This window comes from Hemitrygon akajei, chromosome 8 (genome assembly GCF_048418815.1).
Source record: "Hemitrygon akajei chromosome 8, sHemAka1.3, whole genome shotgun sequence".
NCBI classification, from domain to species: Eukaryota; Metazoa; Chordata; class Chondrichthyes; order Myliobatiformes; family Dasyatidae; genus Hemitrygon; species Hemitrygon akajei.
The window spans coordinates 50,399,780-50,423,284 of NC_133131.1; the positions used below are offsets into that span (position 1 = coordinate 50,399,780).

Here is a 23,505-nt window from a genome sequence, read left to right on the forward strand (position 1 = left end):
CAACTAGGTACTGTCCTTTGCATTTTTTGATCCAAAATTATCCAACCACCTTTCCTTAAACACTACTTTAAGGAATTACAGTTTTAGATTTGATTTTACCTGCTGAAATAATAAAGGTACACAGCTAACAGCAGAGTATATAGAGCACTGTTAAGCAATGCACTGCATAATACACACATTAATATGCTACTAATAGTATAAATATATCTGATTTAATAAGCAACGATACATAATGAAACGCATATCTTGAGCCCATGTGTTTCTGCCCATGGAATTTAAAAAAGCAAAGTATTATGCTTGAGCACTTGTGGAGCAGCATGCAGATAGTGACAACGTGGAAAGTAGTGTGCATTGTATCAGTGCAGAACTGGCTGTAGAAATCAAGTGCAAACTTTTAGGCATGAAAATGCAGGGTGAATGGAACTGAAAGACCACATCTGTAAATTCATGTCAAATGTTTATTCACTCTGAACGATACGCAGGACATATGACATGAAATGATTTCCTAATTGTCACTGTACATTTCAAAGATTGCCTGATTTTGGGTGAGTGACATTTTAAGTTAGATTTCTTACTTGCTCTTGGATTTTCATAGCTAAGCATTACATTCAGTATTACTTTCAAGTTATCGATGTATAATCAGAGGAAGAGGATAAAATGCAGTGAAATTAATATTTTAATTTTTTTGTTAAGTTGTACAGATAAATATTAAGCGTTGTCATGGTGATGGCTGTGACACAAGGATTCATGGGCTCAAGACTATGGGATATCAGGTTATGAAGAAACCTGGAGTATCTGTATCTGATGCGTCTGCAATTTGGTATTTGAGCTTATTAACAACATTGGTGACGGCTTCTGTAGAAACGAATCCAGACCTGGCACAAAGTGTCCTACAAATTACGCAGTAAGTAGTTTAGAATTTTATAATTGCACAGATTATCTCAATTTACATGCTTCATGTACTATGCTGATTATGATTTTCCCTGGAGTGATTAACTTGTGAAACTGTGATTATTGGTTTAGAATTAATAACCGGCATCTCTTTCGTTTGTTTAGAAAAGCACTGCAACACATGCCACCCCTTTCCCTCACCGCTGGGTCCACAGTGATGCCCAGCTTCATGTCAGCAAATGTCCTGGAGAAAGTCGACAGTTTTCTCATCAAGATTGCAGGGTAAGTGCTGTTTAGGTAGTCTAGGACTGGCTTTTGGAATTGCAGTGAAGAATACCATGAGCAGTATGGTAGTGTAGCAGTCAGTGTAATGCTATTACAATGCCAGTGACCTGGGTTTAATTCCACCGCTGTCTGTAAGGAGTTTGTATGTTCTCTGTGTCCCTGAGGGTTTCCTTGCACATTCCAAAGACATATGGGTTAGTGGGTTAATTTGTCATGTGAGTAATTGTGGGGTGCGGGCTGGTTGGGTCGGAAGTGCCTGTTACCGTGCTGGATCTCTAAACTAAATTAAAATGCATTAAGGTAATGCAAAAGACATCCATTAGGAGGGTTGGGATTGAATGCCTGAAAGCAGTAATCAACTAAAATTGCAGTTTGGCAATTTTAAGTGCCGAATTGAAGAGGCTTGTACTCCAGAAAGATTGATTGATCGTTGTCATTAGATAAATTAGACCTTGTCTTTTGTTGAATAGAAGTATACCTTACTAGTGCACCTGAATTTTGTTGGTGTATATCACATACACATCTTGCTTGGTGACAATTTGAAGTGCACTTTTTTATTATCAGTGTAGAGATCATTGATCACATTGAGCAAGTCAGTGAGGAGATGTGTAAAAATAGTTGCCCGATGTACGTGCCCTTCGGCCCTGAGCAGTATTTAGTCTCTTACTGAGAAGCGTGTGTTTCCATTGCAGGTGTTGTGCTAGTTCGGAAGCAGAGTTGACCCTTTTGGCTTTTGCTTTGGCCCGAGGAAGTGTTGCTAAAGTGATGACATCACTTTTGACCATCAGTGATCATCTAGATACCGAATATGAAGCTACCCATCTCCTCACAGCAATGACATTTGTGCGAATAAACCAGCTTCATAAATATGGTAAACTGATTTCATTATGGTAAACAGTCTTTATCCAGTTAAGAGATATAAGCAGTAATCTATTAGGCCTGTTACGCTCACTAACTGATCAATACAGCTACCTCTTGCTTGCTATCACAGTTATCTTCCTGCTACATCATCACCTCTATTCTGCTACTGCTCCGTTCCACTGACCTCTGGTGCTGTCTGATGGAATTTGCATGTCTCCCACGTTCTCTAGTTCACTCACACATCTCACAGATGTCCTGGTTGTTAGTTGTCTCAAAACAATCCAAAGGAAGTTAATGGTCATTTGACAGGCTGATGGTATTGTTCTGCTGGGAGTCAAGGTGGACTAGATGGGCCAAATGGCCTGCTTCATAATGTCAATTATATTTGAAAGCTGAACAAGCAGTAGCTTCTAAAATACAAACCCCATTTCCAGAAAAGTTGGGATATTTTCCAAAATTCAATAGAAACAAAAATCTGTGATATGTTAATTCACATGAACCCCTTATTTAACTGACAAAAGTACAAAGAAAAGATTTTCGATAGTTTTACTGACCAACTTAATTGTATTTTGTAAATATACACAAATTTACAATTTGATGGCTGCAACACACAACAAAAGTTGGGACAGAGTTAAAATAAGATTGAAAAGTGCACAGAATATTCAAGTATCACCGGTTTGGAAGACTCCACATTAAGCAGGCTAATTGGTAGCAGGTGAGGTATCATGACTGGGTATAAAAGTAGCGTCCATCAAAGGCTCAGTCTATGCAAGCAAGGATGGGTCGTGGCTCACCCCTTTGTGCCAAAATTCATGAGAGAATTGTTAGTCAGTTCAAAAGAAACATTTCCCAACGCAAGATTGCAGAGAATTTAGGTCTTTCAACATCTACAGTACATAATATTGTGAAAAGATTCAGAGAATTCAGAGACATCTCAGTGCGTAAAGGGCAAGGTCGGAAACCACTGTTGAATGTGCGTGATCTTCGAGCCCTCAGGCGGCACTGCCTAAGAAACCGTCATGTTACTGTGACAATTATAGCTACCTGGGCTCAGGAGTGCTTTGGAAAACCATTGTCACTTAACATAGTCAGTCGCTGCATCCAGAAATGCAACTTGAAACTGTATTACGCAAGGAGGAAGCCATACATCAACTCTATGCAGAAACGCCGGCGAGTTCTCTGGGCCCGAGCTCATCTCAGATGGACCGAAAGACTGTGGAACCGTGTGCTGTGGTCAGATGAGTCCACATTTCAGCTACTTTTCGGAAAAAACGGGCGTCAAGTTCTCCGTGCCAAAGATGAAAATGACCATCCTGATTGTTATCAGCGAAAGGTGCAAAAGCCAGCATCTGTGATGATATGGGGGTGCATCAGTGCCCACGGCATGGGTGAGTTGCATGTATGTGAAGGTACCATTGACTCTGAGGCATATATTAGGATTTTAGAGAGACATATGTTGCTATCAAGGCGACGTCTCTTCCCGGGACGTCTATGCTTAGTTCAGCAGGACAATGCCAGACCACATTCTGCACGGTCTACAACAGCGTGGCTTTGGAGACACAGAGTGCATGTGCTTGACTGGCCTGCTGCCAGTCCAGATCTATCTCCTATTGAAAATGTATGGCGCATCATGAAGAGGAGAATCAGACAACGGAGACCACGGACTATTGAGCAGCTGAAGTCTTATATCAAGCAAGAATGGACAAAATTTCCAATTGCAAATCTACTACAATTAGTATCCTCAGTTCCAAAATGATTAAAAAGTGTTATTAAAAGGAAAGGTGATGTAACACAATGGTAAACATGCCTCTGTCCCAACTTTTGTTGAGTGTGTTGCAGCCATCAAATTGTAAATTTGTGTATATTTACAAAATACAATTAAGTTGGTCAGTAAAATTATTGAAAATCTTTTCTTTGTACTTTTGTCAGTTAAATAAAGGTTCACGTGAATTAACATATCACAGATTTTTGTTTTTATTGCATTTTGGAAAATATCCCAACTTTTCTGGAAATGGGGTTTGTAGTTAAGTATTTACCTATGTTAGTCATTGCGGAATTGGCAAAGCTCTACCCGGCTTATGTAAGTGCAGATGCCATTTATAAATTTGCTGATGACACAACGGTTGTAGTCAGAATCTCAGATGGTAATGAGGAGTTCTACAGGAGTGAGATAGATCGGCTGGTTGAATGGTGTCACAGTAACAACCTTATATTCAGTTACAGTAAGACCAAGGAATTGATTGTGGACTTCAGGAAGGGGAAGTTGAAGGAACACACGCCATTCCTCATCAGGGGTTCAGTGGTGGAAAGGGTGAGCAGTTTCAAGTTCCTGGTGTCAGCATCACAGTAGATCTATCCTGATGTAATTACAAAGAGGCTCGCCAGTGGCTATACTTCATTAGGAGTTTGAGGAGATTTGGTATGTCACCAAAGGAATTAGGAACAGTCAGCATGGATTTGCATGTGGAAGGTCATGTTTGACAAATCTTATTGAAATTTTTGAAGCGGTTACGAGGAAAGTTGACGAGAGTAAAGCAGTGGATGTAGTCTATATGGACTTCAGTAAGGTCTTTGACAAGGTTCCGCATGGAAGGTTAGTTAAGAAGGTTCAATCGTTAGGTATTAATATTGAAGTAGTAAAATGGATTCAACAGTGGCTGGATGGGAGATGCCAGAGAGTAGTGGTGGATAACTGTTTGTCAGGTTGGAGGCCGGTGACTAGTGGTGTGCCTCAGGGATCTGTACTGGGTCCAATGTTGTTTGTCATATACATTAATGATCTAGATGATGGGGTGGTAAATTGGATTAGTAAGTATGCAGATGATACTAAGGTAGGAGGCGTTGTGGATAATAAAGTAGGTTTTCAAAGCTTGCAGAGAAATTTGGGCCAGTTAGAAGAGTGGGCTGAACGATAGCAGATGGAGTTTAATGCTGATAAGTGTGAGGTGCTACATTTTGTTAGAAATATTCCAGATAGGACATACATGGTAAATGGTAGGGCATTGAAGAACGCAGTAGAACAGAGTGATCTAGGAATAATGGTGCATAGTTCCCTGAAAGTGGAATCTCATGTGGATAGGGTGGTAAAGAAAGCTTTTGGTATGCTGGCCTTTATAAATCAGAGCATTGAGTATAGGAGTTGGGATGTAATGTTAAAATTGTGCAAGGCATTGGTAAGGCCGAACTTGGAGTATTGTGTACAGTTCTGGTCACCGAATTATAGGAAAGATGTCAACAAATTAGAAAGAGTACAGAGAAGATTTACCAGAATGTTACCTGGGTTTCAGCACCTAAGTTACAGAGAAAGGTTGAACAAGTTGGGTCTTTATTCTTTGGAACGTAGAAGGTTGAGGGGGGACTTGATAGAGGTATTTAAAACTATGAGGGGGATAGATAGAGTTGACGTGGATAGGCTTTTTCCATTGAGAGTGGGGGAGATTCAAACAAGAGGACATGAGTTGAGAGATAGGGGGCAAAAGTTTAAGGGTAACACGAGGGGGAATTTCTTTACTCAGAGAGTGGTAGCTGTGTGGAATGAGCTTCCAGTAGAAGTGGTAGAGGCAGGTTCGGTATTGTCATTTAAAGTAAAATTGGATAGGCATATGGACAGGAAAGGAATGGAGGGTTATGGGCTGAGTGTGGGCCAGTGGGACTAGGTGAGAGTAAGCGTTTGGCACGGACTAGAAGGGCCGAGATGGCCTGTTTCCGTGCTGTAATTGTTATATGGTTATATGGTTAAAGATTCGTAACAAATCTTACCAATGTACCACGGAGAGCATTTAAGCTGGTTGCATCACCGGTATGGAGTGGTCACTGTACAGAATTATAAAAAGGTGCAATCGGTTGTACACTCATCTTTAAAAAGTGATGCCTCAAAAAGATGGCATCCATCATTAAGGATCCCTGCCACCCAGGACATGCTTTCTTCTCACTGCTGCCATCTGAGAGGAGGTAAGGGAACCACCATCAGATTTCTGAACAGACAATGAGCCAACCTATGAACACTGCCTCACTATTTTTGTTTCTCTTTTTGCACCTCTTATTTATTTATATATATTGTAATTTGTAGTGATTTAAATATAATTTATATATTGCTCTGTATTGCCATAAAATAACAAATTTCACAGCATGGTCAGTAATAATAAATCTGATTCAAAGTGACTCCCTGGTATCTCCCTTGCCTCTGAGTCAGAAAGCTCTGAGATGTGATCAGAGACCAAAAGTACAAAATGTTGGAAGTACTCTGCAGGTCAAGTAGCATTTGTGGAAAGAGAAATCAAGTTAGCTGTTAACTCTATTTCTTTTTCTGGGGATACTACCTGCCCACTTGAATATTCCATCATTTGTGTTTAACTGAAACATCTCTGGCACCCACAGTATCTTGTGCTTGGGCATATCTACCCTGCTCCTTCACTGCAGGACTGAGAAAGTGCTACACTTCATCTTCAATGCAATGATAAAGCAAATCCCAGTGCATCACATGCCTGTATGTAACATGTTAATTCACATGGTATCACTTGTAGACTTGCTGGAGAATTCTCCCAATAATATTGTCTCAATTTATATTGCTGGACGAATTTCTCTCAGCAGTTTGTGGGACATTGGTATTGCTACCTGTATTAAGGTGGAGCATGTACTTTTGCACATTGAAGATGCACTATTTGTGCCTGTTTACTATTTAAGTTAACTTCTGCAAAGATGTATGATTGCAATAATGTAGAATAAATATGGAGAAATGGTTTTTGAGACTTGTAACTCTTTCCACAGGGAAACCACTTCAGTTGACTGTGGAGGCCTGCGATGCCAAAGAAGGAAAAGAGAAAGGATTTGGACCCACTGCTGTGCTTTATGAATCACTGCTGGGAGATGGTAAACATTACAGATATAGTTTTGAATCAGGGTGGAGAAGGGGAAAAAGAAATAGAGACATTCATTGTCTTGGGAGTAGGGCTGAGTTTCTGTGAATGATAATGGGGCTGGAATTTTGTTTAAGGATTTCTTTCTTCAGTTAAGGTGTTGATAATGAGTTGGTTGGTGCCCTTTGCATCTGAGAGCTGTGGTGATGATTTTTTTAAAACTCTGAGAACCAGCTGATTTAAATTTCCCTTTGTCTACTGCAGGATTTTTGTCAGAGGCTGGCCATACACAGGCCAGCTTTATTCTGTCAACAAGAACAAAGTTAGCCATCCAGGTCACTCAGATCAGGGTTAAGGTGAGTGCTCGACTGTGCTGATAGATGCAATCTGGTCTATGTTTTCCTTGCCTAACAGTGACAAATCCATGATTCCCTCATCTATAGTTTAATTTTCTGACAGTTCTCTTTCTCGTTCAAACACAAGGCCTCTTGCATTCGAAGTTCTATATCTACCTCCCCAAACGCTCCTTCCCATTTTGTTTTTTTTCACTATCCTATTGAATTCCCCAAGTTCTGGAGAATACTATATCTAAAGCTTCCTTTTGCATTTGCGTTCCACACTCTCGTGCTCTCACTTGCTCTCCCACCCCCCAGCCCTTCATCTACCCTGTGTTCATGCCTCTATTATATTCTTTTGCTGCAAATCCCATCCCAACCCTTGCATCGTGTTGCTGAGTCTTTCAAAATTAGAAACATGATTTTTGTCCTTGACTTCCTGGTTGACCACAAATGTTCTGCTTAGTATTTCCAATTTTTTCTCTTCCAGGTCCATAATGGTGCTAAAGGAGCAAAATGTGGCTTGGTCTTTGCTTATAATGATGAGTCAGAAACCTTTGATGCAGAGAAACATTTCAAGAGGTTTGAAAAGTATAATAAATGGAAGCTACAAGAGTTTCGACAATTTGTGAAGGAAAGGTGATCAACAATTTCTGTTTAGTCTTGTATCAATTCTACATCTTTACATAATTACATCTGCTGCAGTTTATCATTTGATTAGTTTCTTGGCACCAACTACATTTTGCATTGCCACAGTATGCCAAACTGTGCTAAAAATGCACATTAGATAATTTCCAAGTTGCATTCTTGAAGTTTGCAGTGTTTTGTAGTCTGTATGTGAAATTATGTACTTTTTTTTTACTGCTGCTGCTGTAAACAAAACAATTTAAAGTTTTTATTGGTAGATTCATCCATCAAGCAGTTGTACTGAGGGTGAAATGCTGTTATTGTCCAAAGACCTGAAGAATTTAGGAAATTCTGGCAGATGCAGTCAGCAGGTTTCGGTTGCTGATACTGATCAGGCAAGTGCCGAAGCTTGCTGCCTGAGAGTTGCTGAGGTGTTCCTGGATCTGCTCTGATGTTGGAGCCCACATGGAATTCAATAGTGGAGCAAGCAGTGGGAAGCGTAGACAGCCTGGAGAAGAGGCTGGTTTTCACCATGTGCTGAGTTGTGTCCACAGCTCTCAGCTTCTTGTGGTTGAGAGCAGAGCAGCTGCCACACCAAGCAGAGATGCACCCACATAGGATGCTTTTTATGATCATTTCTGTCTGTTTTAGTTTATTTTTTAAATTAAAGTCACTAATTGTAGCTGATAATTGTTTTAATTGTTGTCACTGAAGGGCAGCTCTGTCTCTGCAAGTGACATTTTATTAGATTTTATTTTTGGTTTTTCAACTATACAACAGAAACAGTGATCAGAAGGTTGACTTGGATGAAGATGAACCTGTTGGGTGGTTTGAACTGGAAGATGAATGGAATGAGACTGAAATAAAATTACCGATCTGTCGAATCAGCAAGGTAAGGACACTAATATTGTTTCCATCTTTTTGCCATATAGAGGGGTGTAGTTGCCATCGGCATGGCCATTGCTTTATCTCTAATTGCTCTTGAAGGTATGTTGATAAGCCGCAACCTTATACACTCTAGTCTGTCTGACGCTGTTGGAGAGGGAGTTCCAGCGTTAAGGATCAGCAATGTATTTCCAAGTCAGGGTTGTGTGCAACTTAGTGGAGAGCCTGCAGCTTGTGGTGGTTCCATGTATTGAAGTTTCAAAGTGTATTTATTATCAAAGAATGTTTAAATCATACAACTTTGAGATTTGTTTGCTTACAGGCAGTCGGGGACAGCCTCACAGCCTTGGCGCCGTGGAGAGAGAAGCCCCTAGACTATCTGGGCCAGTGTTTAAATTGTCCGAACCTCACACTAGGAGCTGGCCCTGCCACAGCAGATAACTCCAGGCTTAGGTTTCACTGCCGAAGGAGCTGTTCTTATCCCCTCCAAATCAGCTTGGCAACCAGAGTGATCAAACCTTGCCTGACTCTTGACTTCTTGCCTTTCTAGTCTATATAGGCTGCCATCTAGATTGTCCAAACAGTAGTTTGTACCTCAAGTTAGGATCCAGGCCTCAACGCCGCGAATTGCTTCGGGCCTAGAATGCACTGCCCAGCGATTCGGTTCAGACCTGGAGTTCACTGCCGAAGAAGTCGTTTTTGACCTCTCCAATTTGGCTCAGCACTTGCAGCGATCCATTCCAGTACCTGGGTTAGTTGGACGGGCGTCAGCACTCCTCTGTTCGATCTTCTCCCCTCCATGTTCACAACCATCATGGCTCCAGCTACAAGTGCATTGATTTTGCAGCGCACATCCAGCGAGTTCACTTTGCCTCCTCTCATTTCTTTATTGTTTGCATTGATATATTACCATAATTTACTTCAAAGAAAGTGTTATTAATAATGGCTTTATGGAATCCTTTTGCTGTTGCATGTCTTGCCGAAGATTGTACATTTTGGAGATGCTGTTGGTGTAAGCTAAGTATGTAACAGCAGTGCATTTTGTCAGTGTGTGCTGGTGGTGGATAGGGTCTCAATGAAGTGGACTGCTTTGTTATAGGTGATGCTGAGGTGCTTCACAGCTAGTGGTGCTGCACTCATCTGACAGGTGGGGAGAGCCACAACACTGCTGCTCCCACCTTATAGATTATGGGAAGGCAGAGTTGAATAGCGTGATATGGGATTCACAACCTCTGACCTGTTCCTATATCACAGTATTTATATGGCTAATGCAGTTGAGCTTTGGGCTAATTGTGACCCCTAGGATATTATATTTTACTGAGAATGCAGCACAGAATAGGCCCTTCCAGCCCTTCAAACCACGCCGCCCAGCAACCCCCCCCCCCCCCCCCCCGCCGATTTAATCCCAGCCTAATCATAGAATGTTACCTGGGTTTCAGCACCTAAGTTACAGGGAAAGGTTGAACAAGTTATGTCTTTATTCTTTGGTTGAGGGGGGACTTGATAGAGGTATTTAAAATAATGAGGGGGATAGATAGAGTTGACGTGGATAGGCTTTTTCCATTGAGAGTGGGGGAGATTCAAACAAGAGGACATGAGTTGAGAGTTAGGGGGCAAAAGTTCAAGGGTAACACGAGGGGGAATTTCTTTACTCAGAGAGTGGTAGCTGTGTGGAACGAGCTTCCAGTAGAAGTGGTAGAGGCAGGTTCGGTATTATCATTTAAAGTAAGAATGGATAGGTATATGGACAGGAAAGGAATGGAGGGTTATGGGTTGAGTGCGGGTCAGTGGGACTAGGTGAGTGTAAGTGTCGGCACGGACTAGAAGGGCTAAGATGGCCTGTTTCCGTGCTGTAATTGTTATATGGTTATATAGGACAATTTATGATGACCAATTAACCTACCAATGGGTGTGTCTTTGATATTGATGGTGGGGACCTGGCAATGGTAATGCCTTTAAATATTAGCACAAGTTTCTTGTTAAAGATGGTCATTGTTAGGTAATTTTGTGGTACAGATATGATTTGTTGCTTAGGAGGTTGTCCCGAGCTTGCTACTTCATTTGCTGAAGAGAGGGGCTGTGAATGGACTTGAACGCTGTGTAAAGATTACACAACATGCGACTGTGAGGAACACCTGCAAAGATGTCCTGGGATTGGGAAGATTGACTTCCAGCAACCACCATCCACATTGTGTTTGCGGAGTGCTTCCAAGCATTGGAGTGTTGTCATTGCTCGTTGACCTCAGTTTTACTAAAGCGCTGTGATGTCAAGTATAGTCACTCGCTGCTCTCCTCTGCAGCCCAGCTTTGCTCTGGTTGAACCATGACTGTTGAGGCTGAACCCAAACTAGTGTGGTATTTATGTTAGTAAATTGTTCCTTCTATTGAGAGGCAAGAAATAATCCAGAATCCTAAATGGAATTTGTAAATATAATCTTGAAAATATTTGGTTTTATCTTCCTCTGAAACTAATTAAGCAGGGTGGCAAAATGGTCTAATTTCAAGAATTCCTGTGATTGCTGCAAATGGTTGTGGAGGTCTGGTAACTTTATTATAGGAACTGTTCCAGTAGATGGCACGTGTCCCAGTTATTTCCTCAAACAGATAAACTTCATTTGCTGTAAGTGGTTTTGAGTGCCTTATTTGTAAATACATTGGGCACTGGTATTTGACTTCTGTACAGTTAAATAGTTAAAATATGGTTTAAAATTGATTTGATACTGGCTGGGCTTCCGATGATCATACAGCACAGAAACAGACCCTTCAGCCCACGTGGTCCATTCTAACCAAAATGCCATGTCCAATTTAATTCCAATTGCCAGCGTTTGGCCCGTTATCTTCTACACTTTTCCAATCCGCATACCTGTCTAACTGTCTTTTAAAAGTTATTGTTAAACACAACAAAATACTTTATGAAAAATGCCTACCAAGCTAGTCAATAATATCTGTCCCTTGAATTTGCTGTAGTTGATCCAAGCCAGACATTAGCAAATGTAATGTATACTATTAAATTTCATATTTACAATGCATTCAACAATTTAAGCCTACTTGTTTATTTTTAGTGTAGTTGAATTTGGTTAAAATGCTTGGTAATGTGATCTCGGACCCTTTAAAATGGCAAAAAGACCAACTTTCTGAGCTGTTTTAATGACTAAGATGTTTCTTAATTTTTCTACTCAGTATCTGATGGTGAAGTTTCTCTGTCCACGTCAAGAAGATGAGAATAACGTGCGTATCGGCATCAAGCATCTTTCCATTCGTGGCTATATGAGATCACCGAATCAAGAGAGTGTCTCTTTCTCTGAGACAGTGCCAAATGCTCTTGTTACCGGACAAACACTTGTTTTGAAGACGCTCTACTTTATCCAGCAACTGGCACAAGATGCAGTATGTTCAAGCTAATTTATTTTAAGATGTGCATAAATTATGAAAGGGAGCTTTACTTCATTTCAGTTCTACAAGTTCTTCCCCAAGAAATAGTTAGTCCAGGGTTCAGTGTCAGAAATGTCAGTGTAATCTTTGATTATAAGAACAACTTCATATTACTGGTGTCATTAAGCAAATCTCTACAACTTTTCTTCAGGGTTCACACACAACAAGGGAAGAGATGCTCCAGTTTAGGGCTTGTCTGGCAAGGTCCTTGCTTTCACACTTTCTGTCTTTGTTTATTTTGCTATAATTCACCTACACACGGTGGAAATCTAAAAGCAAAGCTGAATACTGCAAGTATTCATCAGGTCACGCAAACTGGATAGTGTTTTAAGTTAATGATTTCTCACAGCTTTCTGGAAAGGTCATGGGTCTAAAATGTTACTGTCTTCCAGGGCAGATACTAACCACCTGAATTCAGTATTTAAGAATCTTGTATTTGTTCTGGATGGCTGTGTGAACTTGTCTTACCAAATTCCAAAATTTGAGCATTTAGTATGTATATCTCCCAAATCTCTTTCTTCCTGCACATTATTGGAAATTGTACAATTTCACATGGCCTCACTTCATTTTTCCTTCCTGAATTGGAGCAGAAGCAGGCCTTCCAGCTCCTACACCCGCCCTCATGCCTGTCCTGGGTCATTTGTCTCAGTGCTACTGTCCTACACTCACCCTAGATTACTAATCCATAGATCTGCTTTGAGCTCCTACTAATCCATCTTTTACTGAGGCAATATCCACGTCGATTTGTTCTTACAATATCAATACAAATACCAGCTGTTCACTAAACTTTATCTAGGTTCTCCTTTTTGTCTTCATGAGCAACGACGTGCAGTGTAAACACGAGGAAATCTGCAGATGCTAGAAATTCAAACAACACACACAAAATGCTGGTGGAACACAGCAGGCCAGGCAGCATCTATAAGGAGAAGCACTGTCGACGTTTCGGGCCGAGACCCTTCATCAGGACTCATGTACACATGCAGTGTAAACTTCTCTGTATCCATGTAATTTAGGACAGAGACACTGAGTGAAATGACTGTATTAAGGGAGCTAAAACCAAGCCAAAATGTTGAGCAAGGTCTGTTTAAAGAGTGTTGGAAATGATTTTTGGTGTTTGACCTTACAGAATTAGCTTTGTTAATTTTCTTGGTCCTGACAACGTTGGGCTGATGTTACTTGTAAAGATAGATTCCCCATGGAAATAGCAAATGCAGCTCTGAGAGAGTTCTGCTTCTTCAAAGCAGTGTCAGGGATTGGACTTGTTTGTGAGGGTAGGCATTGGCTCTGGTAGGTATTGAAGATGCACTGAGCTGCTCGGTTTTCACGGATTGCCAAGTGTATCAGTCAAGTACACCAGCCATGAGTAATTAGTGCATTGCCTCAGTATTTCCAATCCAGGATTTATCACTCTGCAGCTTACTATAAACTTAGTTTGTTGGCAAAATATGTTTTATATTTTAGCGTAATTGCAAGCAAGCTCAAATGAAGGATAGACTGAGTCAGGTGAAAGGGTAATAAAGTTGCAATTAAGGAGGTGAGGGCAATTGAAATTGAGTAATTGGACTGTGTCAGATGATCCAATGTTCATGCATAAATTCTGATGGTTCAGCAACATACACAAAATGATGGAGGAACTCAGCAGTTCTGCAGCATATATGAAGAGGAGTAAAGAGTCAATGTTTTCCTTTCTTTCCAGTCCTGAGACTTTTCATCAGGACTGGAAAGGCTGGGGAAGAAGTCAGAATAAGATGGCGGAGACAGGGGAAGGCACACAAGCTGGCAGGTGATGGGTGAAAGCAGGGTAGTTGGGTGGAGGAGGTAAGATGATGTAAGAAGCTGGAGGCTGGGCTGAAGAGGGAATCTGATAGAGGTTTGAAAAAAGAATCAGTAGATCGTCTGTCTGCAGAGATGGATACAGAGAGAGGGGAGAGTGTGTCAAAGGTGGACCAACTAAATTTGAAGGCTGTTTAGAAGTTGAAAGTGAAGGCAATAAACTCAGTGTGGGTGCAGGAAGCAGCACCAGTGCAGTCATAGATGTAGTGCAGAAAGAGTTGGGGAGTTTTACCAGAGTATGGTTGGAACATGGACTTTCCATGTAGCAATAAAAAAGCAGGTATAGCAGGTACCAATGGCTACGCTTTGGGTTTGGGGAAATTGCTGAGGGTGAGGACCAGTTCCACCAGACAGGAGAGGGTAACAGTGAAATGGAACTGGACTGTTGTCTCAAAAGAAATAGAGGGCTTTAAGGCCTTCCTGATGGGGGATAGAAGTATATAGGGACTGGATTTCATAGTGAAAATGAGGCAATTAGGGCCAGGGAACTTAAAGTGATTGAAATGATGGTGTGTGTGAAGTCTCATCTGTCGTTCAGGACGAGGCCTTCCATTCCAGACCATCTCAGATGTCTTCCTCCTTCAAAGAACAGGATATTCCTTTCACGGCCATCAATGTATCCTCTCCATTTCCCACACATTGGCCTCACCCTATCTTCCTGCTGCCATAACAGGGGTAGGATTCTCTTAGCCCTTACCTATCACCCCACAGGACTCCATAATCCAGTACATCATTCTCCGTAATTCTTGCCGTCTATTATAGGAGACTATTACTAAGCATACTCAGCCCCCCCACCACCACTCTCGCCTTCCTGCAGGGATTGCTGTCTACATGATTCCCTTGTCCACTCATCCCTTCCCACCCCACCCCTGCAAGAGAGGTAAGTGTTGCACCTGCCCCTACACCTCCTTCCTCACCACCATTCAGATACCAAACACTCCCTCCAGTTAAAGTGACACTTCACTTGCAAGTCTGTCAGAATCGTATATTGTATCTGATGCGGTCCTGTCAACATCGGTGAGATTCAACACAGATTGGGGACCACTTTGTCGAGTACCTTTGCTCCCATCTGCTACAAAAGGTGGGATTTCCCTGTGGCCGTCCATTTCAGTTCGACTTCTCATTCCCTCATCTCATTCTGACATGTTAGTTGATGCCCTTGTTTACTGCCAAGATGAGGCAACACATCATTTTCCATCTGGGTAGCCTCCAACTTGATGGCTTGAATATTGATTTCTCTAACTTCCATTATTTCTACCTTCTCCATTTCTCTCTTTTCATTCCCTATTCTGGCTCCCCTCTTACACCTTGTCTTCTCCTAACCTGCCTACCATCTTCCTCTGGTACCTCTCCTGCTTCCCTTTCTCCCATGGTCCTCTGTCCTCTGCTATCAGATTCCTCCTTTAGCTCTTTACCTCTTCCACCTATCACCTCCCAGCTTCTTACTACTTCCCCTCCCCACCTACCTTTCCTCCAACCTGGTTTCACTCATCACCAGCCAGCATGCCCCGCTTCCCCCCACCTCCTATTCTGACCTCTTCATCCATCCTTTCTAGTCCTGATGAAGGGTCTTAGTCTGAGATGTCAACTCTTATCCTCTGTGCATGCTGTCTGAGCTCCTTCAACATTTTGTGTGTGTTTCTCTGGATTTCCAGCATCTGGCTGACTGGGACTTTCCTTAAACTTGCTGGGGACCTAGATTTTGTGTGCCTTGGAGTTTGCTGGTTTTGCTGGAAAAGTTGTTACACTATATGTAACATCTTGTGCAACAACCAACAAATTAAATTGGCTGGCTTATTAATTTGAATAATATCCAGAAAATCTGCCAGTCCAGCATTCCCAAAGAAGTGCTGTATTAAGGAGTTTCAAAGCTTTCCTAGGTAGTTTTCCTTTGAAACTAGTTTAAAAGATCACGTTGTCCATTAAGTTTATTAGGCATTAAGTTATCCTTTTTTGGCTCCTAGGCAGAACTGAAAGAGCGGAAGTTAAAACAGAAACCTTACTTGGATTTTTCAGATCTTAATCTACAACTGTTTTGGAATTTCTACAAAAAATTCAGAGAAAAGTAAGCTCTTTTTGATATTTTCATTACTTGTTTTCCCTGGAGACAGCAATTTATCCTGGTATAGCTGTTTGGGAGCTGATGCTGCATTTGCATCATACTTGTGTGTACGTTCATGTGGAGAGACCATTGGAAGCAGCTTGTCTGAAAGGGAGTGAGGTGTGAGATTCAGGTCAGTGCAAGTGTGAAATCTGAGCATTCAGAAGTACTTCATTGACAATAATATGCTTTAGAATATGGATGCTACCATGTAGTAGGCAGTACAGACAATTTGAATGTAATTAATGAAAACGATCAGGTAATCTGTGATAACTATTGTTTGAGAGAGAATGCTGGTTGAGGCATATACAGATATATTGCTATTTGCCAGTTGAATGATAATTTCAGGGTTGTTCTCAATCACCACCACCTAGTGGTCAAAGAGCAGCTGCTTAAGTTGCAGTGTGGATTCCATCCATCGAGAGGCACAGTGGGGAGGGAGCATCACTGGACACCAAAAGGCATTTTTCAACCTTAGAAAACCTTTGACTCTTGTCTGCTAGGAAGGACTACGGAGCATTGTCTTCAAATCTGGTTGCTCACAGAAATTTGTTTGCTTCATGATGAATTGTAAGCTATGATCTTAAACAAAAGGTCTGCAACAGAGTCAATCTTAGTGAAGACCACCACAGCAAACAAAAACCACTGGGAGACTAAGCCAGGGTACTTGACACTGTATGACATGCTTCCAAATAATGAATTTCCAAATCAACAAAGTACCTTTGATCTTTTATTGTGAAACCAGAGAAGATGAACGATCTTGTAGCGATGAAAAACTGACAAAACTATATTAGCAATGAAACGTTCAAATTAGCAAAGTACAAAGTTAGTACTAACACGGTAATGTATAAACAAAGTTAGCAATCTAGTTAGCATTCCAATAATATTCCAATTAGCTTAGTAAGTGGTCAAACTAAATTAGCATTCTGTACGTATTTAAGCGGTCTAACTAAATTAGCAGTCAACAAAAGAAAATCATTCTCCGTGGCTCAACCCCTCTCAGCTAGACTGAACAACTAGGACAAAGCATGAGTATGTAACTACTATACATTAGCTTCCATCACATGCCATTTAATAAACACGCCACAAAATACAATAAAGACAAAAAATGGATGCAAGTCTCCAACAGACAGAAAATAGATACGTGGCTCCTATAACCATGCTCAAAGAAAGCTGTATCATTACTGTAGCACTTTTTGTCAATCTTTCTGTCCTCTGCTGCACCTCATCTCAAACCTAATTCCTATGAGTGGTGAGCTAACCATCAGAATTAATAGGAACTGTTCAATCCAGGATAAAGGCACTCTGGAACAAAAGTCCAACAGCGGCATGCAGTTGAAGCTGGGAGGCCTGTCTCCAGGCCATCCTCTGCTTGTTTACTCAAATATCTGAGAACCTGGGGCTTGCACCAAACATCCCAAGTCACAGGTCTTCTATCAAGCTGATCCTTTGTACAGCAAACCCTTACAGCAAACCCATCTGACAGAGTATTCACGGCAAAACAGTGACCTTGTACCTTGGGAACCAGCTCTCAGGTGTTCTGAGCAAGAGGTTACCATGTGGACAGAGAAACACATTCAATGATGTACTTGAAGCTGTCTTCAATAAATGCAAAGTCTTTCTGATTCTTGGATTTCCTGACCCATTGCTGCTCAAAATTTCACAAGAGGATTTGAGTGGTATTGAAGAATATGACCATGTATTGGAAGTGTAGAAGCTCAGAGGAAGGAGCCCACACCAGCTCAAAAATGATCTGCCCAAGCCTGCTGCCTCATTTGTGGATGACTAGCTTGTATCCACAGTGGTGACATCAATCTCTTTAGAACCTTTGACTAGCAGGAGAGTTCTCCTGCTCTGTTGTCTTGGGCAGTACCTTAAGATCAAGGATGTCAAAGTACATTTATCATCAAAGTATGTGTGTTTTAGACAACCTAGCTGCTTGTAAGGAGACAAATCTCAAGGTTGTATGAAGTAACCATACTTTGATAATTAATGTATTTTGACTTTAACAACCTTGACCTTAGGGTACAGGCAGTCCCCGAGTTATGAACGTCCGACTTACGGACAACTCATACTTACGAACCGAGGAAGAAGAACGCCGTCTGCCATTTTAAGTCAGATTGTGACGCCGTCCGCCATTTTAAGTCGGATCGCGATGCCATCCGCCATTTTAAATTGTTGCAGTTGACACTGTGTTGAATGTTTAACTTTGTATTTGGCTTAAATTTTTCTTAGTAAGATTCACCCTGACCCTGCCCCCCGTTCAGTTGGCCGGTGGCGCAGTGAGATCAGCACCGGGAACGGAGGTTCGATCCAGTGACAGTCCTCTCCCGTGCCGGGTTGATGTCGATCTAGTGAATCCCGTACCATCCGTGCCGGGTTGATGTCAGGCTCACAACTCAACCTTGTGAAAAAAAAACACTGCCACCTCCAGTTTAAATTCCCACACAGAATATTATGGAGGATCAAATACCCAAACCCAGCACAGCTCCCACTTGTCCCATTTAACCTGTCTCAGTGCGGTGATCCTTAGGACCCAGCAGACCTTGGGAGCCAGCGCAGCTCGGGACCCGCCGCCCGCAGTGTTTCTGTTCCACTGACGGGAAGCGATCGCGATAGAAAATAAAGTGGAAATAATAAAGCGTTTGGAAAGATGTGAAACACCATCGGTTATTGGAAAAGCGTTGGGCTGCTTTCGGTCAACGATCGGAACAATTTTAAAGGATAACAGATAAAGTGTGAATAATAGAGCACGTGAAACGCCCTGCCCCGATGAAAGCTACAATTGTTACTACACAACGCAGTGGTTTAATTATTGGAATACATACGTTTCTTCAGTGTTTTATATGCATAGAAAGGTAAAATATATACTATATACTAAGACAAACGTTTGACAAACTGACGTTAAATAATACCGGATGTACTTGTTCCGACTTACGTACAAATCCAACTTAAAGACGGACTCAGGAACGGAACTCGTACGTGACCTGGGGACTGCCTGTATTGCCCAAGAAGACAGATTGAGGAACTCTCCTGCTCCTCAAAGTAATGTTAGTCTATCTGAGATAGTAGGAAGTACTCAGGATAAATGGTGGCTCAGTGGAATTCTCTGAAATGCTTCAGTGTGAACCATTGGAAGAGTGACAATGCACACTATTCCATCACAAAATCTGGTCAACCAGATGCTGTTCTGCCACAATAATCCTATTTTCAAGCTAGAATATTGCTTAAGGATCTGTTAGCCTTTTAAAATTTTAAATGTTTAATTTATTGAGATTTTGATTGCATGTTAGTAAATACAATATCAGAATTGTAGCAGAGGCTCAATGAATGTTCAGTTTAGCAGAAAGTAGATAATAATTCAGGGAAAAAGCTTGGAAACAAAGTATTTGGGAGTACCTTGCATCAAATTTGGTATGAGCTAGGCGGTGAGGTGGGGGTGGGGAATGTTTGGATGTACATTTTGAGCTATTATCATTGAATGAAAAATAACAAGAAATGTAACGTTTATTATTTTCCCTCCTGTAGTCAAGAATTAGAGTGTCTCCTAGCACAGACTATTTTGTTGCAACTTCTTCAGAATTGCTTGGTGCTCCTATCTGGATGTCATCAGTCTGAGAAAGCACAAGGCACAGTACAGCCTGGCACTGAAAGGAAACAGCCTATTGATACAGAATCTGCTCGTGACCTCTATGTGTATCTTTGTGAAGGTAAAGGATGAAGTTAGTTTTTTTTTTGAACCAAAACAAAATGCTGGAGACGATCAGCAGTTTAGGTAGCGTTTGTGGAAAGAGGAAGAGATGTTTCAGGTCAATGATCTCATCAGGCGAAGGGTCACCCACCTGAAATGCTACCTTTCCCTTTCCACAGGCGTTGCCTGATCTGTTGAGTGTTCCCATCATTTTCTGTTTTGTTGTCGGGTTGGTCGTTCTTTCACCTCAGTTGTTTGCTTTTTCCACTTTCCTTGGTGGACCGAAGTATTTATGTACGAATGCCTGTGGTGTATTTTGAACGTGAGACTGGGTGACTCATTTCATAGAAACATACTTATTCACACGTTCTACACTAAACATGACTGGGATATTGATGTCCTGTTACTCAGCACAGATTGTAGAATGGTTTGTAATCTGAAGATTTTTTTTATTATTGCCTCTTCTCTAAGCAGTAGTGGATGGTAAGAAAGATGACATGGTTTCCGGATTGTTGAAGAAGGAAGCAGTAAATACCATCCTTAGAGGAGCTGCCATCTTTTTTCCAGATGTAAATACTCGACGAAATCAACTTTTTAAAATGATGGTGAGACTCCGTTACCAATTGGGCTTTGCATTTTTTTGGTTTGCATTTTTGGCAGTTTTGTAGCTTAATCTATGACCAAAGCTCCTTACTGTGTCCTTTACCTTTGCAGGAAACAATCACCGAACCATCTCAACCTCATTCTGCTACAATTACATTCCAGTCCCTGTGTCATTACTTCAGGTGAGCTTTAGTAAGAATCGTATTACCTTTTCATCTGACTGTTTTAAATTCAGAAGCATCAGTTGGCTGTAATATTTAAGGATGTGGTAGCTAATTTGCAAACATGAGCTGAAGCAGCACCTGGCTGTGCCAGCAGGTAAAATATGACTCTGCTGTTCCTGAGTGTGGGCTCAGATCAGTTAAGTGCTATCCCTAGGAGACCTGCTGTCCAGGAATACAAAGAGACAGCACAAACTTCTGGGGAGTCTGCTTGGTGAGTGACTGCCAAGTTAAACCTGCTCAAGCACAGAGAACATATGAGAAATTGTCAGAGTGAGAAAAGGTGTAAAGAACTTCTTAAATTTTGTTTGCAATTTTTTTTACTAGCCTCCCATGTTTTAGTTCTTTCCTTTGAAACCATCCTTATCTGTGTTCATCATCATTTCTTTGTATGGTCTCATACTCCAGGAAGAATGTCTCTGTCCATTGCATCACAGTCCTCTGTCACACATTGTAAGTCCTATAATCGATTTGCTTTGTTGTCTGGATTCAACACGTTCCATTACTTCTGAGTAAACTGGAAATCTCTTGTGCTGCAATTATCCAGCTATTCTTTAAACTTCTTCAAAAGCATCTCAGTGTCTGAATACTTGCACACCCTCTTTCTTCGTGTTCTTTTATCATTCATAAACCAGTGGCCCTCCTCAAAAGGCCCCTTCCCTTGGTCTTCCCTCTTTTTGGAGACCTCTACACCAAAGCCTGATGTCTGCTTTTCCTTTAAGATACCTACTGCTTTCTAGCAGCAGATCCTCACCACTTTCATGTAAGCTTTTGTTTTCTGTCTCCCTCTCCATATTTCCCCGGTAGTATCTCGGGTGTATCTGCTGAGACATTGCATTGGCATAGGAACACTTTGCAGATTTGTTTTGTAAAGATATACCCATTGGTTCCTGCTGTTTTGGTTTAATGTTCTCATTGAATAGGGTCTTAGCAAAGCATTCTAATCCATGGAGAACGCACTCCAGATGACTTGAGAAGTTTATCATTCGGATTACATCTTCTCCGGCACATTAGGACATTCTTGCTTTAGAGAATTTGCTTAAGTTGCTTTAGATTATTCTTGTTTTAAAAGAATTTGCTTAATATAATCTGAACCTCACAGAATGGTACATCATCCTGCTTACTTTGAACAGAGCTCTGTGGGAGATCTTGTTAATTTGGAGTAGAAACACGAAATGTGCATTTCATCATCAAATGGATCCTTAAGGAAATGTTCTTGAACTTAGCTGGGGTGACTGCTTTGAAATTCTTTTAATCATTCACCACCTTCCTGTCCATTTCTGTAGTTATTGAGATTTGTTTTGCAATTTGGAAAGAATCATAAAACAGTCTGTCATTTGAGATGCACAGATGTGCCGATAGTGTGATTATGCTGGTTGCATGAGAGTTGCTCAACCTTCTATGCATCAACCTTTAAATTGCTAAACTATATCAAATTTTAATATTTGTTTAAAATATGGAATTGCAATGTAACAAATCAAATGATATTCTTGGAAATTTCTCTTTAGTGGTGTAAGAGTTCCAGATGTATAAATGCCAAATAAACAGGAGTTCATTGTAGTTAGAACCCACTATCTGTGGATTCTATGATACTATAGAACTGGCCTGTATTACTGTGGCTGTAAAATTCCATTGGCATTCTTTCTTACCCATACCAGTAAATGCTCCTCTTTCTATATTATATAGTTATTTGTGTTCTCAGGATCAGTGCAGTAATGGGACTTTGTTTATAGAAGTAATTTGAAACTGATATAAAATGCAAGGAGTAAGTCAGAGTTGTTCTTTGACCAAAGACATAAAGAACACATTAGATTGAGTCTTTATAGTAACCCACCAGGTATTTCTTCCATTCTGTGTATTTTGATGCGTATTTCCGTATTACATTTACCGACTTTTCACCAAGACTAAACCATTGATTGGAATCCGTTTCATTTTCTGGTGCAGTAACCAGGATCCAAGTGGGCTGCTGCAGTTGCCACAGAAAGGGGTTCCTGCAGAGTTTGATATTAATTCAGTAATGATGGTTATGGACACCTTGCTGTTGGTAGCAACACGGGAGGTAAGATATGTTGTATGCATGTCTAGGATAAATGATTTACAGACTTAAAAAGCTTTGACCAAATTGTTTTCTTCTATGGTGAAAAATTAGTATATTTGCAATGTGAAGCTAATTATTTACTTTTATTATTATAAAGAAATGCTGTTTGGTTTCCCTGCGTATGATTGGTGCAAATAAGATAGATGTCTTCTGTAACTAAGAAGTTGACCTTTATAAAAAAAAATTGAGTGATTAAAATAGTACATTCATGAACATTCATTGTTGCAATTAGTAGTTTTCCTGCTCCCTTCTCTAACCCCTTCCCTCTTCCCATCTCAGGTAATAAGTTGCCTTTTCATTACAAGATGGTGAACTAAGCCTGGAGGAGGAGGAGGAGGAGGAGGAGGTAGAAAGCTGGAAAGGTTAAGTGATTGGAGAAGGAAATGAAAAATGAAGCACAATTTTGGAAACTAAAATTTTGTTTTTGTAGGAAGAGCAAGAAAAACAATTTTCTGGAGAGGGATGAATAATTGTTTTTAGAGAGATGTGCAAGTGTCTAATTTAATATGTAGATACAGTAAGTAATGAACTAACATTAGTATGTTGGTCTTTCATGCTAGTTGAAAGAATGGATCTTAAGGGTTGGGAAGTCACGTTTGTGTTTAATTGAGTATTTCAGTAGTTCAATTTCATTTTACAAAATAGAGGAAGTGCTGCCTCTTTTTCAATTTAATTGAGGATTTCAGATCTCTGGTTAAATTCAGAAAAAGAGCTCTACATACAGTCTTTTATACTTAAAATTATTTGTGTCTGAGCTCAAAATTATAAAAGCACACCTACAACTGT

At 40.8% G+C, this 23,505-nt stretch overlaps 1 protein-coding gene across 5 annotated transcripts in view; it reads left to right on the forward strand.

Moving 5' to 3' along the window:
- The window catches only part of zzef1 (zinc finger, ZZ-type with EF hand domain 1), a 264,244-nt gene that overhangs the window by 48,820 nt on the left and 191,919 nt on the right, over positions 1–23,505 (forward strand). For all 5 annotated transcript variants that reach the window (XM_073053829.1, XM_073053832.1, XM_073053830.1 and 2 more), the window contains exons 6-18: positions 694–904; positions 1,057–1,173; positions 1,869–2,047; positions 6,805–6,906; positions 7,158–7,249; positions 7,719–7,867; positions 8,636–8,747; positions 11,921–12,127; positions 15,970–16,070; positions 19,635–19,816; positions 20,272–20,402; positions 20,512–20,582; positions 22,566–22,680. In XM_073053829.1, the coding sequence (XP_072909930.1) occupies positions 694–904; positions 1,057–1,173; positions 1,869–2,047; positions 6,805–6,906; positions 7,158–7,249; positions 7,719–7,867; positions 8,636–8,747; positions 11,921–12,127; positions 15,970–16,070; positions 19,635–19,816; positions 20,272–20,402; positions 20,512–20,582; positions 22,566–22,680 (1,769 nt within the window). The remainder of the gene's footprint in view (positions 1–693; positions 905–1,056; positions 1,174–1,868; positions 2,048–6,804; positions 6,907–7,157; positions 7,250–7,718; positions 7,868–8,635; positions 8,748–11,920; positions 12,128–15,969; positions 16,071–19,634; positions 19,817–20,271; positions 20,403–20,511; positions 20,583–22,565; positions 22,681–23,505) is intronic.